The 17,956-nt window shown below is 53.1% G+C and overlaps 1 protein-coding gene and 1 long non-coding RNA gene across 3 annotated transcripts in view; one reads left to right on the forward strand and one right to left on the reverse strand.

Annotated features, from left to right (window-relative positions):
- eya4 (EYA transcriptional coactivator and phosphatase 4) overlaps nt 1–17,956 on the forward strand; it is a 29,325-nt gene that overhangs the window by 2,969 nt on the left and 8,400 nt on the right. Inside the window, 8 exon segments of the mRNA XM_019885002.1 lie at nt 1,092–1,148; nt 12,935–12,984; nt 14,371–14,483; nt 15,103–15,186; nt 16,255–16,332; nt 16,982–17,048; nt 17,645–17,796; nt 17,878–17,898. Coding sequence (XP_019740561.1) covers nt 1,116–1,148; nt 12,935–12,984; nt 14,371–14,483; nt 15,103–15,186; nt 16,255–16,332; nt 16,982–17,048; nt 17,645–17,796; nt 17,878–17,898 — 598 coding nt within the window. The 5' untranslated portion in view covers nt 1,092–1,115.
- LOC109524878 (uncharacterized) overlaps nt 430–17,956 on the reverse strand; it is a 24,084-nt gene continuing 6,557 nt past the window's right edge. For both annotated transcript variants that reach the window (XR_002170032.1, XR_002170031.1), the window contains 3 exons: nt 16,414–16,515; nt 11,106–11,273; nt 430–837 (listed from right to left, as the gene is read on the reverse strand). This is a non-coding gene — a long non-coding RNA (uncharacterized LOC109524878). The remainder of the gene's footprint in view (nt 838–11,105; nt 11,274–16,413; nt 16,516–17,956) is intronic.

Raw genomic sequence — 17,956 nt, forward strand, 5'->3', positions numbered from 1 at the left:
ACGTAAATTGTATCTCCCCTTAGCAGTGAATGCAAATGCCATTTAAAAAAAAAAAAAAAAAAAAAAACGATACAAATATTTATTAGAAAAATAGCACTCTAATATCAGACGCTATAACAAAATAGGCCATCATTCTATACAGTGTTGAGAAATGGAATCGTTTTTGCCACATTTTTTTTTTCAAATAGTCATTCTGTTGCTCCTTCTGGTGTCTGCGCATGCATACAGATGTAGATATAGATATATGCCCTTGAGTATTGTTCTACTGCCTGTCTCTATGTTTTGCTCCACCGTTTGTGTTAAAATGTTCACTGCTGAAAGAGCGACAATGTCTGTTATTGGTTAGCTTGTGGGGGGCATTTCCGATCGTGTGTTTGCGTCAAGCTCGTGGACATCAAGTCAAAGTTATTTGGTGGTTTACGGGTGGCCTCACAGGCGGCACTCGCCCCAGGCCTTGGTGGGGGGGGTCTTTCTTTCTACTCCATGGGTTGACATCCTTATCGTGACTTTGAGTAACTCGCAGGCATTTTGTCCCACCACAATACAGTAGCGAAGACTTTTTTTGTTGTTTGTTTTTTTAATGACGGGCATTTTATCTTATCCGTCTCACCTTGTCACACAATCACGTCACAATGCCGTCGCCCGGTCAGCGTCCTTGTCCTGGAGTGTGTCTGTGGGCCAAGCACGCGGATCATTTACACGTCTCTCTTTTCATTGTTGATATTTACTTGTGCAATTATCTCTCCACTTGGCCCTCGGCTGAAGACGATACGCCGGCCGGCCGCCTCCCGTCCGTCTCCTGTTGCTCACACATAAACACACTGATGGAACCCCGGACTGACACATCAACACACACACACACACACACACACACACACACACACACACACACACACACACACACACAGAAGATAAGCAAGCATTCTCTGGATTACATTTTTGTGCCGATTCTGAATCTGCCCTCATTTAGAGCACATCAGGTTGTCATAATAATAATGATACGACAATAATAATAAGTTGAAGTTGTTCGCCGCCCCCAGTTAAAGGTCACCGGAAAAAAAAGGATTTTTTTTTATTTTTATTTTTTGCAGTTGGAGGTTTGAAGGCCACAAGCTATGGAGGCCTCACAGGACCAGAACGAGCAAATGGTAAGTGATGACTACTGTATGTTCACGCCCACGCGTGTGCGGCGGTGAGAATTTAGTTCCATTTTTGTACTAAAAGGGATTCAATATCGCAAAGAAAAAAAATGACAGACATATCTGTGTCAAGTCAAAGTACTTTTGCAACTCTTCAGAAATCAACTTGTACTCCAAGACACAAACTTTGGGTTTTCAGCGTCCCTCAGATGAGCCGAGTGTGCGCAAATGAACAAAAGTGAACATAAGCGCTCCGCCGCCGCACCGCAATCTGTGCGTGACATCAGCATTTCCTTCCCATTTTGCTTATTTAAAGACTGGAGACGTATTGTTGTTGGGGGAAAATGATTTGGGCGGTGAACAAGGTGTGCTCACATTTCAAAGTTGTTAGTCAGCTACCAGATCAGGTGTAATTTCATCTCCTCCGTCAAGCCTCGGACCGCCCCCCCCCCCGCCCTACCCCCACTAATGGCACCCTGCTGCTCCGACCCGCCAGCCCGCTCTGTAATAATAGCGCAAAGTGGGCCACAAGGCATGAACTGTGTTGTTTTTCCTGCACTTTTGATGTTGCGCCGCGAGACGCCGGGGGTTCGAATGACGGGCCGACCCCGGCGGAGCGCCGCCGCTCAAATGTACAGTAGGCCGAGAGAGGAGTGCGGGGGAGGGGGGGGGGGACAAAGGAAGAAACGGGACTTGTCTGGCATTGTGGCACGATGAAATATTCATGCCTCGATAGTCCTCAGTTACTCCACCTGCTTGAAATAGGCCGATGACATCACTTTCATCGGAAATTTGAGCTTTGCATCGGTCACATTGATTCACTGTTGGAAATGAGATCTCGGCGTCGGCACGCAGATTTGAATGGTTTGACAAATGCGAGCTTTAAGGCTCGTTTTGGAATCGTTCCTCGCTTTGTGGCCATCGTCCATTTGATCAGGACGAGCCGGCCAGACTCTCGAAAAACAAGAGAAAAACGATCATCAAGAGGTTGGGTTGCATGTTGTTGCCGTGCGCCAAGTCATAAATCCACTCGAATTCTGCTCGACTCTTCAATTGACTGTTTGACCAGAGACGTTGTGACAGGCAAGGAGGCTCATCCGCTCGCATGCAGCCGCATGAATGTCAACGGGCAGCTTACAAGTTGGACGAGGGTCGCCTGAGGCGAGGGCGACAAAAGAAGGCGGGTGGGGCATGGCAAGGGTTAAAAAAAAATCCGTTCACCAAATGAACAATGTACACCGATCAGATGACATATCGGCTTTCGGTAAACATGTTGTTGGAACGCTTCCGCGATCGCAATTTAACAGTGAGCCGGCAAATGATTTTCTGCTTCTTGTTGCCTTCTTTCATTTTTTTAGCTCGGAGCGGCACTTTTGGAAATTCTCCCGAGCAGAAGACGACGTGAGCAACAAACTGCACTTTTCCCTTGCGGAAGCTTTAGCGTTCGTAGTGAAAGTAGCCAATGCGTTCATTGAAAAAGGCGTGTCTCGCGTGACCGAGAAAACGCCGCTTTTGGGGAGTTGTCTGCTGATACCGGATACTTCCAACCCCCCCCCCAACCCTCGCCTTGTCCTCCCCGCTAGCCTTTAAAGGCCCTTCACTTCCTCCCCTCCATTTCGCGCGTCAGCTGGGTTGCGCTCCGAGGGGCGACCTGCCGTCTGGGGTCCCTCGGGGTGGCCGAGAAGGAGCCTGGGTCCGAGCCAACGCCGGTTGCTAATGCTACTTTTAGCCCGTTTAACTGTCCCGCTCCACCTGTTGTCACGTACTTGTTTAGCTGTGGCGAAATGGTGTTAACAATTCCCCCACCAACCCCCAACCCGGTGACGATAATGACGTCTTGGTGTCAACTCCGAGTTTGATTTAGCATTGACGCCAGCTAGAAATCATTGACGAGAAGGACTTTTTTTGCGTGTACCGCGTCAGGGAGCGTTCCGACGACGCGGCTTACATTGATTACCGGATTGTTGATTGATCACATCTTTGAAGCGGTTGAAATCAAATGCGGCGTGGCCATTGTTGTCGATTCAGTCTCGAATACTTTGAGAACGCGCGACTTGAATTGATTTCCTATCGGGGTCGGAATGCGCAGTTGTCGATCCCGAACCAATGCTGACGCAGTCGTCAAGTGGTGATCGCACGAAATACTTGGATTCTGATAACCGAGCGTGTCTTCTTGTGCCGCCGCAGTGTATCGCGACGGCCGCTGCCTAAACTACGGTACTTTGTTGCTCGCGCCAGGAGAAAAAAGGCATCAAAGTGGAGGCGGTTGGGAAAAGGTTCTTAGAGTTGCGGCCGTTTTCCCGCGGCGTTCTGGGAGAGGCGTGCCGCGTGGCAGCTGTCCCGGTTAATGCGAGCGAGCGACTGCGCGGACCAAGTTAGAAGAGGCCAAGGGGGTCAGGTTGCACCCCTCTTTCACCCTCACAGCCTCATACAGTCCCACTCGCATAAACATACACGGAGGCCGACCCCGCTCGCCACAGTTCGTCAGCGTCATTGCCTCTTTTTTTTTTTTTTTTTTTTGGAATAGATTTTTCTTAATCTGCCCAACGACAAGGAGCGCAGGCGCTCGATCGGAGAGCGCAGCGTCACGGCGAAATCCTGCCGGCCCCGGAGTCGGCTGGCATCCTGGCTGCGGCGCAAGAGGCGCGTTGCGGTTGCGGCTTCGCGCACGGTGATCCTCGCGGGAGATTGATGCCGAGCTGACAGCTGCGAGTCGGCCACCCTCATCTGAGGGAGCTTTTTTTCCATCTTTAAAATGTTGACCATATACAGCGGTGGCATGATTTACAAGTACATAGATGAAGGTCGGATTGGAAATCTGATTGGGTGTGTTTCGATTGCTCTTGCTTGGCAAGCTCGTACGGAAACGACCCCGCCGATCGGGGCCTCGGTAGGCATTGTAATTCGTTGGGGGTGGGGGTGTCATTGTTGTCTAACGTCGCAGCATGGGATTGACATCATTCTTTGAGAATGATTAATTTGCGCTCTAAAGAAGCCTGAGGCGGACGCGCCGACTCGTCGACCGCCGCGCCGCCCCTCAGAGGATTGGATTACAAAACAAAATTCCAGCCTCGATGCTTGGCAAAAATCATTTTTTCCTCACCGATGAATAATTGTACATTGGCATTCGCCGGCCGGCGCCCCACGTCCGTCGCTTCGCCTTTTCAAGCCATACGCCCTCAAAGTCACAAAGACGTCAGTAGAATGTGAGCGTGGCGACCCCGAGCGGACAAAAAAAACAATCAGATCACTCAAGTTAGTCGGAGGAGTACAGTATTCAATTTGTTCGTTGCTCTCTCTCGGGGGGGTTGGCACAGAAATGGAAAGTGAACAAAACCTGCTGCTCTTCTTTGGCGTTTCCTGACACTTCAATGGATGAAATCCACGATTGCGTCGTCATTCAAATTCATTGGTTCACGGCCAAGCGGGCGGCGTCAACAATCCATGAACACCCGAGAGAAAAATTTGCTTTGGCTTTGCCGGTTTCTCCATGCGTCCCTGCCGTCTTAGAAAGCCCGCTCGGGCTCAAAACTGCACCCTTTTTTTTTTCCCTCCCGGTGGCGAGCGTCCTTGTCAGTCTTTTGCTTTTTTTTTTCTTTCTTTTTTGATTGGGGGCGTCCCTAGCGGGCCCCCCCCCCCCCCCCCCCCAAAAAAAATAAAGGTGTAACATGATAATTAGCTTGGCGCTGGTGAGGTTTCAAAGGCGGAAGGGCGTCGCGGAGGCGCGAGGTCAGCGGGTCAGCGTCGACCGTCCAAGCAAAAAGTCTGCGAATGACGCGCCAAACGGGACTGGAGAATCCATCGAGAGGAAAGCGGTGTGGGCTTTCTTTCGAGAGAAAACGCACCAGACAGGAAACCGCATGATATTTGCACTCCGGCGTCTGCTGAGTGCGTCAAGGTGTTTGGCTCTCTGTTTTACGCATACGCTCGCTCGCGAGGTCATCCGAGTGGAGACCGTCTCCAAGGTTCCCCATCTTTCGTGATCACTCCAAAACTTTTCAAGATTTGGGCGACGTGCTGCCAGATTGTCATTTGAGTTTCTGGCCTCACCTTACGTTCGAGCTGGCCATCCGAGACTCAAAAAAAAAAAAAGAGCACGTTGTCTTGTTGTCGCGACAAATGGCGCGTGGCTTTCCGAGGAACCAGACTGACTTGCCCGCGGCGAGAACTTCCTCTGCCGCGGGGGATCGGGTTTCTGTTCGCGCGGCGGCGTAAAACCGCGGTGGTATTTGGAGCCCGTGCCGAGGCCACTTTGCCTTTGACCTGACTTTTTATGCGGGGAAAATGTAGGCCACTTTTTCTTCTTCTTCTTGTTGTATCATCAGCAACTCGTGCTGTACGCGCAATCGATGATTCAAGAGCCGCTCATTTGTCATCTTTCACGATTTTCACGATTCAAATTTGTCCGGGCCGTTAACAACACGCCAATAACTCCTCGGAGAGGCAAATGATGGAAGGGCGAGTCTCTGCGCGGCGAGTGCGTCTGCAGCGCGCACATGAATAATTGAAGCTAATGTCATCAGGGCCCGGGCTCCTTTTTCAGACGCCTTTTAATTAAATGATGAGTGGCCTCCCAGCTGCCTGTTAAATAATGCTGCTTGTGACATCACGACATCAGGTAGATATCCTTGAAAAAGGTCTCTTTGAAGGCTTGGGTGCAACAGGCGGGAGACGGATCGCTGCGCGGCTCGCACACCCGCCATCTGCTCTCAGCGAAGATTCGACATGAAAGCTAACAGCCGGCTGCTCCGGCGTAGCGTGCCGTGAAAAAACACTTCGTGTCGCCTTAACTCATCAAATCGGTCGAAATGGGGTCGAGGAGTAAGGGGAGGCGGTACGAGGAAGCGTGAAAGGGGAGAAGGAAGGAAGGACGGACGGATGGAAAGTCCAAGAATGGGGCAACGGGGGAGAGCAGACGGCCAGCTATGAGACAACAACGCCCGCCATCCTCTGTGACGCTCTCTTCATCATTTAGCAGGCCCGCAACCATCACACACACACACACGCGCACTGTCAGGCTGGCCCGCGTATCGGATTGCCGCCTTGACAATAGAAGCATCCCGTTCGGCCGCGGACACACAAAGAAACACATACACATTTCACGACATACCTCAGAGGAAGAAGACGTCACGACTCGACAAAGAGTTGGCCACAGCACGCGTGAGGCGTACTGTAGCTGTCAAAATCTGCCGACGGACATTTAAAATTGCATCATAGCCTTGGTCTGACATCGTCTTCAACAAAGCTGACCGCTGCATGTAAGTCAGCCCGTTTGTATGAACGGATTCGTTTGGGCACATCGGCAAACCAAACGAGCCGAGAGTTGGATCGTTGCCGCTCGCCGAACCGAGGTCCCGCTAATGGCGCGTGATTTTTGGGCTTTTGAACGACGAGAGTGCGCCGACCCGATCGTCCTGGCTTTTCTTGCCCCGTTTGTTCAGTTTCCATGTCGGAAAGAGGCCGCGCCAGTGCTAATTAGCCGTCCCGCTACGAGCTACTCTGAAGTGCCTCCTTGTTAAGAGTGACGATGTCAGCCCCGCCCCCTTAGCCGCCAGACGAAACGGAGGGAAAACAACGGAGTCGTTCATCATCGGGTCCTGCGAAATGTAGACAATCTGTTCAATCTGCAAACGTTTCTCCCACTGTCTGACTTTGCTGCCATGTGTCTAGCGGTCCGTGGACCGGTGTCGGTTTCTCCTCCGTGTGCGCTAGCGCGCGCTCTTTTTAATCACTCTCATCAGATTAGCCTGGCAGGGGCAGTGGAGGCCAAACGCTTCGCAATTAACAGCGCGGAACAGGCCAGTGCACATCCGTCAGTTACTTTTCATTTGTTTGCATTGAGTTGACTCGCCGGAGCGCCTCATCCGAAGACCCCCCCCCCCCCCCCCCTCGGCCCGCGCAATTCGCCTGTGGTCAGTTTGCTCGCTCGGTGAACGAGCTCGACGCCCTAAAGCGACTTTTATCTGTTCCGTGACCGTTAACGTCTGCGCGTGGGCGGCGGAGGACCGAAAAGCGGGCAGGCGGGAGAAGCAAAAGGTGGACCGACCCAAACGGACGACCAAAAGCACGCTAGGAAGAGCTGCATCCAAAACACCAAGTCCCGACAACTTGCGGCCTACAGCAGCTCCGTTTGGGAGTTGTCTGTTTGACTGGAGCCGAGTGCAAATGTGGCTCTCCTCGCCCGCACGGCAGGGCGGGGCATTTAGCCTTCGCCGCGATTGGAGTTTTCGCCCACCGTCTATTCCGATCCCTTTCAACCATCTCCAAGAAAGGTATAGGAAGTGAGAATAATAACCGCGCATCAATCCCGATTACAATGTGCCCGGCCGGGTCGTCGTGGCCGGCGAGCGTCGACCTTACGTCACGTCGCCACGTCTGGCAACCGCTCGTGTTGACGACGGTTTTCGCTCCGTGGTCGTCTCGTCGGGGCAATTTGCCGACAAAAGCGGCAAAAGCTCGGATTCCTCCGGGGTACAAACTCTTTTCTTTTCCCGTGACATTCCCGAGGTGGCACATTCGAAAGCGGGCTCGGGCCGACGAAAAACAGAGGAGGGGGGGGGGATGTTTTGTGCGGAGGGTATTCATATCAAGCTCCTCCCTTTTTCACTCTCTTGTATAGAGTCCACCTGAAGAAAAAAAAAAGGGGGGGGGGTCCGGTCATTTATGGAGACAAAGATGAGGGATAGTTTTACAGCACCCCCCCCCCCCTCCGGGCTGGGGCACAACTGATGGGGGGCAGTGGAGGCACAATGTATTTTACATGAAAGGAAGGGGGATTGGGTTACGGCGGTGAGAAGCACTCACGCAAATAGGGAGAGAGAGAGAACGAGTGTTTTGAGCAAGGGAGGCACAGGGAGTGGGAGGGGGGGGCAAGAGATGTGGGTGCCACAGACAAAATGAAGGGGGACAGCTTGTGGGGCGGCCAGAAATGTGCCGAGAGCAACCTCGGGTTCTCCATCCTCAAGTTTTGAGATCATTGTTTTCTTTTGTTTTTGCTTGCCCCCCACCCCCATCAAAAGTTTGCTTCCCCCCCAAATTGTGACTTGGCTCTTCCTTTCCCGGAATCATTTCCTCACGACTCGGTCTGCCTTTGCACGAGCTCCATGGCACGCAGGGATCCCGAGCGTTTCGTCAATCGTGTCATTGCATAAGACGTCTTCCATCCACACTGCCAGCTTGAACATGGGCGGCGCGCATGCCTGTCCCCCCCCCCCCCAAAATCAAAAAAAATCACGGCTTCAAAATAAAAGGGCCGCGTGATGACCTCGCTTTTATTTTCAAACCCGGCCGTTTGACGGGTTTTGTTTGAAATGGGTCATTTGACGGCATATTCTTGCCAAAAACGCGCCGAATGATTTTCCTTCATTGGTATTTGCGGGTGTCTGCAACTGATGAATTGCATTGAAACCATTTCCTCTGGGATATATTGCTTTTGTTTTCATTCAATTCGGTTGGGTCAGACTTTCCGCAAGGGAACACAACACTCCCCAAGTCAAGAAAGCAAGAAATCAAAGGCTGTGTCACGCCACAAAGCGGAAGTCGCTCGGTCCGGCGAGATTTAGTAGCGCTGATATAAATGGCGAAGAAGCGCGTTTCGGTCTGCCGGGAGACAAACGGCCACGGTTGCGCTCGGGCGCCCGCGTCCGTGTTGTCGTCGAGGCGCCGCCGGCAGACGCTTGGAATGCTCCAACGTCAACAAAAGTCGTTTAGTGGTCCGATATACGAGCCGTTTTGTTGTCCCTCCTGTGATCCGCCCACGCCGCGCCACTGTTTTGTTTGAGTTTTCCTTCGGGGGTGTTTGAGGACACCTCCCTGGTTTGCCTTCTCCACTTGCTGTGAAAATATTTCAGCAGGGGAGGCGAGCCCGGCCCACGGGGGCTCCGGCCCGCCGGCCCACGTGGGGGCTCCCGCCTGGCTAAGAATAAAGCGCTCGAGTCGTCCGTCGCTTTCTCTTCTGACACGTCGTCGTCCTCCTCGCGCACACGTGACGGCCTGGCCAAACTGTGTGCGCGCGGGGGTCCTCGTCCACTCCATCGACACCTCGATTGGGCTTGACGTCACGCTTCCCAGGTGGCTGCATTTAACGCTGACTGGTGTGTGGGGTGTTCAGGTGCTCATAAAAAAGTGTGTGTGTGTGTGTGTGCGCGTGCGTTGCATGGTAACAATTTTATTGTTTGACCTGCACTTTTTACTGCACAGTGAGATATTGTCATCGCATGGATGGGATTCACGCGAGTGCCTTATGTGCACATCACACAAACACACACAGACTGCATTTCAACTTCAAGACCCTGTCAAGTGAGTTCAGAGCTTTGTTGCCGAGCACCTTCTGCAGTTGGAGGATAGCTGCAAACGTATGCACCGACTGAGAACTCTCGCATGGTGAACTGCAGAGGTAGTCAAAAAGCAGCTTGACCCCACGCGGCCATGACGGACCCCAGCGATGCACTTGAGTCACCCTTCCTTCCGACCATATAACCGCTCGAACGACTGCGTTCTGCGGCATACTCGCAACCTAACGTGAAGTTGGAAAACGCATCTTCCCTCGGGCCGGCGAGGCCTCGCGGTCGCTCAAGAGCTGAGAGAAGGGCTCCCTATTTCAACTTGACGATCTCATTCGCCAAAGCCCGCCATTTCTTTCTTTTGGCCACGGTCTTCTCTGCGGTATGTCACGTTCAGAAGACATCCGTCTTCACTTTCCAGGGGCAATGTTGTCCAGTGGACGGACTCCAAATGTGAATTGAGTGACAGGTGAGAGAGCTCGTGTGAGGACAAGCGAGCGAGCGAGCGAGCAAGGGAGGGAGGGAGCGAGCGAGCGAGAGAGGGAGGGAGGAAGAGGAGGAGGAGGAGGAGGGGATAGCAAGGGTGAGTGAAACGCTTCCCACTTTGGAGGAAGACAGCAGCAGCTGTGCATGGATGGACCGCCTCGGTAGGACGTGGAGTCAAGAGTGTTAACTATTCACAGCGCCGTTTTGCTTTTTACCGCGGGCTTCCAAACTTTGGAGGACTTTTTTTTTTTTTTTAGAAAAGCCGAACGATGAAAGGCGGGAATGAACGTCTGTTTGTAGCACGTCACGAGACACAGAACAACGTGGCACCTGCGGGACCCTTGATGCACTTTTAATTGGACCCAGTCAGTGTGTGTCTGAGAGAGAAAGAGAAAGAGAGACAGAGCGCAGACCGGTGGATGACACCACTGCGTTATGTGCACAAGTGCCCAACTGCCGTGACCTGACTGCACTCTTGAGGTAGGACGCTTGCTTGGTTAGTCCTTGTGGGTCTTTGTCTTTTTGTTGTTGTCATTGGTTTATGTGCACACTATGCCGATGTTTGGCAACGTGTGAAATGGTTTCCATTTTTTTTGTGCAGCATTTCTCATTTTGGTTCAAAAGTTGAAAAGAAAAATACGTTGGATTTTTAGGAGTCGATGACAAGGATTGCTCATCCATTTCCTTCTGGGTAAATGAGGTTTCGATGGCTCGACTGTAGCGGTTCCTAATATTTTGACCACCGCCTGTAGCCAACATATGAGAAGTGGCTCTCAGTTGACAGTCATCGCGTGGAATTCATATCTCGCTCGAAACGGAGCAGGATTTTGGAAAGGCAGACGATGCGCATCGGATCTGGTTGCATCGTGCGGGTCCATCGAGTGTCCGCTGTCAGAAAGACCAAATACGATTTGACAACGACAGGCTTGATGCCGAGCAACATCTGCGTCGTGGAAATTGTCCGGATGAAAAACACAAAACAAAACGGAGGACATTTCAAGGTGACGTGACATCGTGGGTTTGTGACGGCAATTTGCGGCTATTTTTCCCTTCATCATCTAAAAGTGTGCGCCCGGGGTGAATAAGAACAACATGACATCTAATTTCGCCTCATTCCTTCCCAATTGCGCTTTAAACGCTTGAACATGTCACGTAACGCAAAACCGTGTCCTCGAAATATTGGCGGAGCGCAAAGTACCTGGAGTTCTTGCTTTTTGGGGGGGGATTGTCGCTCCGTCCGCGCGGGCATCAGGCAAGCTGTGATCACGGGGGGCCGTCGGGTTCAAAGGTCGTCCCTTCCCCCTCCTCGCACAAAGTGGCTCAGGTGACACGCGCGGGAGGCTCCCTTCGGGCGTGCCGGTCGTCTCTGCAAGATGAAGGAAAGGAGGACGCTTGGGATCCATTTTCTTGGGTCAAGAACCGCGGCGGCATGCGCATTTGCATCCTTTTCGCTACCGCGCTTCGTCGCTTTTGCCGCCGTGACAGTTGAATCTCGTTCATTGAATTCAATGACGGTTCTCCGTATGCGGCCGAGTCGTGAGCCGTCCATTTCATTTAAAAAGGTCCCAAAGAGAGAGTGAACAACGCGAGTAGTTCCGATTGGGGGATTTGGGCTGCCCCATTTTGCTCGACGGCAGAGTCCGAGGCGTGAGAAGGCCTCTCGGTACGGATGCCGTGGCACTTCTGCCACCACGCTCCAAAGCATGAAACCGACGTGGGGGGGAACGAGTCCCCCTTCGCAAAGGCAGACGCTGGCCTGTTCCGTCAAGAGGATTCGAGCCAAGAGCGAGCGTCTGAGGGACGTCGTCACCGGGGATGAAGCGCGCAAAACGGCCGAGGGTGCTCTGTTCCCTCTGGCGTGCGCGCGCCCGCCCCGTGACTGACAGCCTTGTTCAATTTCAGCAAAGCATGAAAGGCGACATGAAAGTGCGCGTGGAAAGCGATCCGCGCAAGGGCCCCCGGCGCCCCCTCGGCCCGTCTTAAGCAGCTAGAAGTGCCGCTTCTCGTCGGGCTCTCGGCGCGGAGCCTCTAATCGGAACCGTGCCGACAGCCAAATGACAACGGCGTTGACCCCCCCAGGCGCTGAGCGGGTCACCGGTGGGAAAAGGAGGATGCCATTTCTGCAGCAATCAATGCGAATGCGCCGAGCGGACGCCGGATGCCGCCTTCAATTGCTCCCAAGATGAGCCCAACAAGTTGAAATGCCGAGGACGCATTCTAGCCGCTCGGCTCAGCACTTTGCTCCGGCTGACCGGCAAGCGTCTCGGGAACACACGTCTCCACGTGTGTGTCCGGCGCACCTCGGCAGCGTGTTGACACAGCGATTAGAGGGCAGCTGCTACACATTGCCGGTGGCCCCTCCCTCCATTTACTGTCCTAATTAGTTCCTGGTCCAAATAAGAGGGAGGAATTTTAATGGGGACCCGCTGTGGCGGCCGCACACGCGTGCGCACACTCACGCGTGGCCCGTGTTTTGGTTTGTGGCTTGGCTGCATTTTTTTTTTCCCTCTTTTTCACATTCATAAAGCATTCAAGCTCCGGCGCGCACCGACTGACGTGAGCAAATGTCACACGCCGTTCAAGTGCGGGCCGACTAAGAGAGGTGGAAGACGGGCCCCCCTCTCCCTGTGACCTAACCCGACCCCGCGCCGACCTTTGCACCCTTTAAAGAGGAGAGTCAGGGGCTGGAAGTGGGCACAGGGCAAGGTCAAGTGAAAGTTCACGTCCAAACTTGGAGGCCACTTCTCACCATATTTACGTCCGGCAACGGGGCCGCCACTCACTAGGCCCCGCCCCTGAAAGGCACAGATTCAACACCAATACTACCAAGCAGAGTCCAAAGCGGATTTGAAAGTCATGTCGGACGCGTACGGAAGGAAGGCAAAGCGCGTTTCAGCAAGGGAAGGGTGCGGGAATAAAAGGCAGCCCAAAGAGAAGGATTGAAGTCAACAAAACGTGCTCAATGTCAGGTGACGATGAGGTTTCCCGTTGAATCCCTCAATGTTTTCTGCTCTGCGTCATTTGCAGGTCGAGAAATCAAACCGTGACTCTCATGTTCCAGAGCCTTCCAACAGCAGGTGAGTCGACGTTTGAGCAAAGCAATCGCGGCGCCTCCAAATCCGAGGTTCAGCCATTCCGCCGCCGCGCCGATCACTCAAAGCGTTTGCATGTCAAATCAGAAATGAACGGAAAGGCCGGCCGTCAATCCGCTCCAGCCAATTTTAAAAAAAAATCAACGTTTTCTCAAAATCTTAAAATAGCACTCGAAAGCCTCGCCCTTGATCAGGACAAAACAAGGACGGTGAGCATTTTTCTTTCAGCGGACATTGTGCTGCAACATACTGACTGATGTCCGGCGACACTCGTCATCGTTCAGCAAGCCTCGCTCATAGCCTCAGTGGATAAAGAATATGTGCATTTACGTTCAAATATCTGTTCCTTAAAGGACGGTCACACGTCTCTTTTGGACATGAAGCGAGCAGGAGGCCAAGTTTTGTCTTGGGTGTTGCCCGCAACAACTTCTTTTTTTTTTTTTTTTTTTTTTTGGGGAACAATTGTTCTCGATCTGCCAAGCTAACGCTCGCAGTGACCTCGGTTGGGTTTCTTGCAGCAGGACTGTTGGAGCGCCAGGTTGAGCATCAACTCCACATTTTTTTGGAACGAAGGAAATGAACCTCCGCTTGGCCCCCTCACCATAAAGACCTTAGTGTGTGCTGTGGCAAGGGTGGGATGCGAGCACATTCTTTTGACGCTAATCCTTGCGGTCCGTTTTCCACATCTGCACGCGTAAATATCGAGTCATGACACGCACTCTTAATGCGAAGAGCAGAGAAGAAGAGTTGATGAAACACCAACGGCTAAAGTCACCCAAAAGAAGGCTCGGTATGGAGAACAAGAGTTGACTTTTTCACCCATTAGAAAGAGGCGGGCCAGAACAGCGATTAGCTCTGACATGTGTACCGTTTTGATGGAAAAAAAAAAAAAGATCAAAAAAGTAAAAAGTTGGAAAAAAAAATAACATTTGAATTGAGCGAGTGAAAGCCAAGTTGGAATGTTTGACTTTGTCAAGCCGAGCCAAGTCTGGTCCGGCGCGAGCGAAATGTTTCAAGCCGTCAGGCTGACTTGCTGCTTTGACGGGCAGCGGTCGGACCCGCCTTCCTGAACCGCGACGCACATGCGAGTTTCTTTGAATTCTCCCCCCGCCCCCCCCCCATCTTTACCATCTCTTCTGGCTTTGATGTGCCGTGACTCACAGACTCACCACGCACGCTTGAGTCAACACTCCGCCGTGGCAAGACGTGTGGTTGCGGGTTTTGCGGAATCCTCAGCACGAGTTTCATGTTTGTTCTCCCGCTCCTTTGGATGTTTGTGGATATCCCGCAGGAGGAGAACAAACATGACCGCGGGACGGAAGGCCGTAACGTTGGGCCGTGCGGGTCTTAACCTTTCTCCGCTTGGAACAGGTCTATGGACATGCAGGACCTAGCCAGTCCTCATCATCGCGACTCCGGCGCCTCCAAGCTGGACAAGAGCAACCTCGGCAGCCCCTCGGCGGTCACCGCCAATGGAACGGGAGGTGAGCGGCCGCGTTGTTTTCCTTTTTTACGAGCGTCTCCCGCTTCTCCGCTGAGGACGGAAGCGTGCGATTGAAATGATACAACTTTGCAGAGCATTTCACTCGAAATCTTTTTTTTTTTTGCCGTTCCCTTGACGTGCCAACAACGCTGGCGCAAACTGACAAGTGTAAATACGCGCCGAGGCGCTTGTTGCCGTTAAGCGCCTGGCAGCGGGCGCGGAGGAGACGCTCCAAAATCCCACTGGAAACTATTTCTCCGACAAGAGCGCGAAAGCGTCACCACGTCCGCGGGCTCCTTCCCACCGGCATATTCTCCTGTCGTCGGCCCCCCCTAACTCAGCCCGCCTTCTCCGCACCGACCTTTGCGACCTCCCCCGACACATTTTCATCATTGGGCGATGAGCTCACCGCGAGCGGGGCCGAAGCCGAACCGAGGCGGGACGGCGCACCGGCGGCCAAAACAAACGACGTTCCCCTCGCCTGACGGTCGTCTGCCGTTTCTGGGGTCCGGAGCGTCTCCCCCACGATCAAACGGGGGGGGGGGGGCGGCTCGCTTCAAACGCTTCCTTAAAGGCCACGGCCGCGTCCTCACAGCCTCCCCCCGCCTTGCATTTCGTAGGTGAAAACATGAGCGTTCTAAACACGGCCGATTGGCTGCTGGGCTGCAGCAGCCCGCCCCCCGCGCCGACCTCCAAGGACTACGGTACGCAGGTGCATGCGTGTGAACTGACAGCAGCCCCCCACCCCCCACCCTGCCGCACTTGTGAGGCTACTCTTGCCTGTTTATTTTTTGCCCAATTGGCTTGGCTTTGCTTTGGAGCTTGCCGGCAAGTGTTTTTCGGGGCCGCTTGCTCACTGGGACGCTGCGTTTTGCAATGAAAACGCAGTTCACGTGAATTTTGGACCGTGGTGAGGAAACCGCAACCCGCCGCGTCATCCCAAAATCAATGCGAACCCGAGAACAATGAATAATCAGGTTTTTAATTGCTGCACCCCCCCCCAAAAAAAAGACCTGAGAACAATGAATAACCAGGTTTTTAATTGCTGCACCCCCCCGCCAAAAAAAAAAGTATATGTACAGCGCCAACAGATGGGAAAAAGGTTTCCCCACCACTGATCTAATACAGTCGTTTGAATTTTGCTTGATCAGCCTTCGTGGTACCTTGACTTACACGCCCCAACTGGCAAGCCATCACTTTTGTTTTGCGTCGCAAGTGAACGAAGGCACCGCAAGGTGAGCCACAATCACGGTCTGTCCTCCTCAAATAATCAAACCCCAAAACACAAAAATGAGAAGACTGGCAAGGAGGCGCTCCGAGGCAACGCGCATGCAAAACTGACTCCAGCTCTTGCCTGTCCGCCACACTTGGCCACGCCCCTTCAAGGCAAATACTACAGTGCTGAATAGTTTTAGAGTGAGTCAAGATATCACAATACTGTGCTTTTTTTTTTTTTGGTGTGTGTGTGTGTGTGTGGTCAAATAGATGGAATGACATTTTAAGCACACACTTGGGGACAGAGGGGACCAAAAAAAAAAAAAAACCAACCAACAACAACATTTCCACCAAGCGGTCCAGTTCAATTCACCACAGTTGGAGCAGCACTCCCCAAAATGGCGCCCTGCCCAGAACGACTGACAATCGTAACGGCAGCGCTTCGTGGAAACGTGGCTCGACGCGTCAATGTTGGCGCGCGTTTGTCCGTTTGCTTGTGTCGCTCTGTGCTCGCCTCGTCCGAGACTTCATTTGCAAACTTGACTTTCATTTCCAAGTGAAAACAGAGCCCATGAACAACAGTGACGCGGTGACCACCACGGGCGACGCGGCGCTGGACTCGTACGCCGCCTCAGGTAGCACGCACAAATGCAGTCTTGAAACGCATGCGCCCGCGCGCGCGCGCGCACGCTTTTGCAAGGGCGCCAGGAACTTACCGCCAAGCGGAGGTGTCGTCGGTCCGAGCCGAGCGGCGGCCTCGCCGAAAGCTTTCGATCCCGGATCGCGTCCTCTCGGCCTTGGATGACGTCGTGCCGGCGCTGCGAAGGAGGAGAGCGGGAAGTTTTATCATTTGGGAGGGACGGGAGGGAGCGCAAGGTCTCAATGGGAAAGCTCTTTGAGTCGGAGGCCGCCAGCGCAGAGAGATTGTTTTTCTGTATTCTCGAGCATTGAGCATGATTCCTTTGTATTGGGAGTCATGGTCTTGGTGTCCCGTTAAATGAACCCGTCATGGATTGGAAGTATTTGGGAAATAATCCGTGTGTGACAAACGCAGCCCTTCAAGTTGACTTTCCGCAATTTTGGCCCCGGCGGGAGGAAGTCGGGCCGGCCCTTTTCTCGGGCGTTTCGCCTTTTCATCCGAACGACTTTCCGGCGTCAGTTTTCACGCCGTAGCGTACACGCACACGCCTGCAAATCACGTCAGCTGTATTCGTACTTTCCGGGTTTGAACGGCTGCTTTTCTGCGCAGTGCATCGGCCCTAATGACGATCATCTTGTTTGCAGTCATTACCAGCAGTGGATACAGTCCTCGCTCGGCGCACCAGTACTCTCCGTCCCTGTACCCTTCCAAGTAAGTCGCCCTCTTACGTCTCCTTTGTCCAGCTCCTGACCAAAGCCGCTCGATTTATCCCCCGCCCCCCGTTACCCAGCGGTTCCGCTCCATTCATTTCATTTTTACGATTTCCCGTCACCCGGCGGTTCCGCTCCATTCATTTCATTTTTACGATTTTTTTTCTTTTTTGAAACCAAACCTCAACCTATTTGCGTCTGCGGGAGCGACACTCAACACCTCCTTTTGTCACGGTTTCGGTTCTTGTGAGCAGTCAGTCAGTCAGTTCCCGTGATGTCGCTTCAAAGTGTTTGCAAGCATTGTGAAACGGTGTGTCGGTTGATTTTCCCGCTTCAGGCCACAAGGCCTTGCCCTGTTCTTTTCCCACTTATCGTTTTTGTGGGTTCTCCTTCCAGGTTCGAGTTTCACGCCGTCTTCGGGCCTCTACACCAGCAGCAACTCTGTGTCCAGTCCCGCCAACTACACCGCAACTCAGCAGGTAGCGGATTCGCCGCTCAATCGCCACAGCGGCTTCGTATCGCGTCGAGCCGTAGAAAAGCCAAATAAAAAGCAAAGCGACGGCTCCCTTCTTTCTGCTTTCAACATAATCTTAAAAGATGAACTTTCCCACGCAACTTTCCTCAGCCTTCGACGCCGCCCGCCTCGTCCGTGCCGGCGTACGCGGGCCAGCCGCAGTTCGGCGGCATGCAGCAGTCGGCGGTCTACACGTACTCGCAAACGGGCCAGGCCTACGGACTGTCCGGCTACGGTAGCACGACGCGCGCCCCCGTTTGTCCGTCGGGCGCACGACAGAGTGACATGGTGTCTTTGATTTGTCGATCGCATTTAGACCTGGGCGTGATGCTGCCAGGCATCAAGACGGAGAGCGGCCTGGCCCAGAGTCAGTCTCCTCTCCAGACGAGCCTCAG

This window comes from Hippocampus comes, unplaced genomic scaffold (genome assembly GCF_001891065.2).
Source record: "Hippocampus comes isolate QL1 unplaced genomic scaffold, H_comes_QL1_v1.1 scaffold144, whole genome shotgun sequence".
In the NCBI taxonomy this organism is placed as follows: domain Eukaryota; kingdom Metazoa; phylum Chordata; class Actinopteri; order Syngnathiformes; family Syngnathidae; genus Hippocampus; species Hippocampus comes.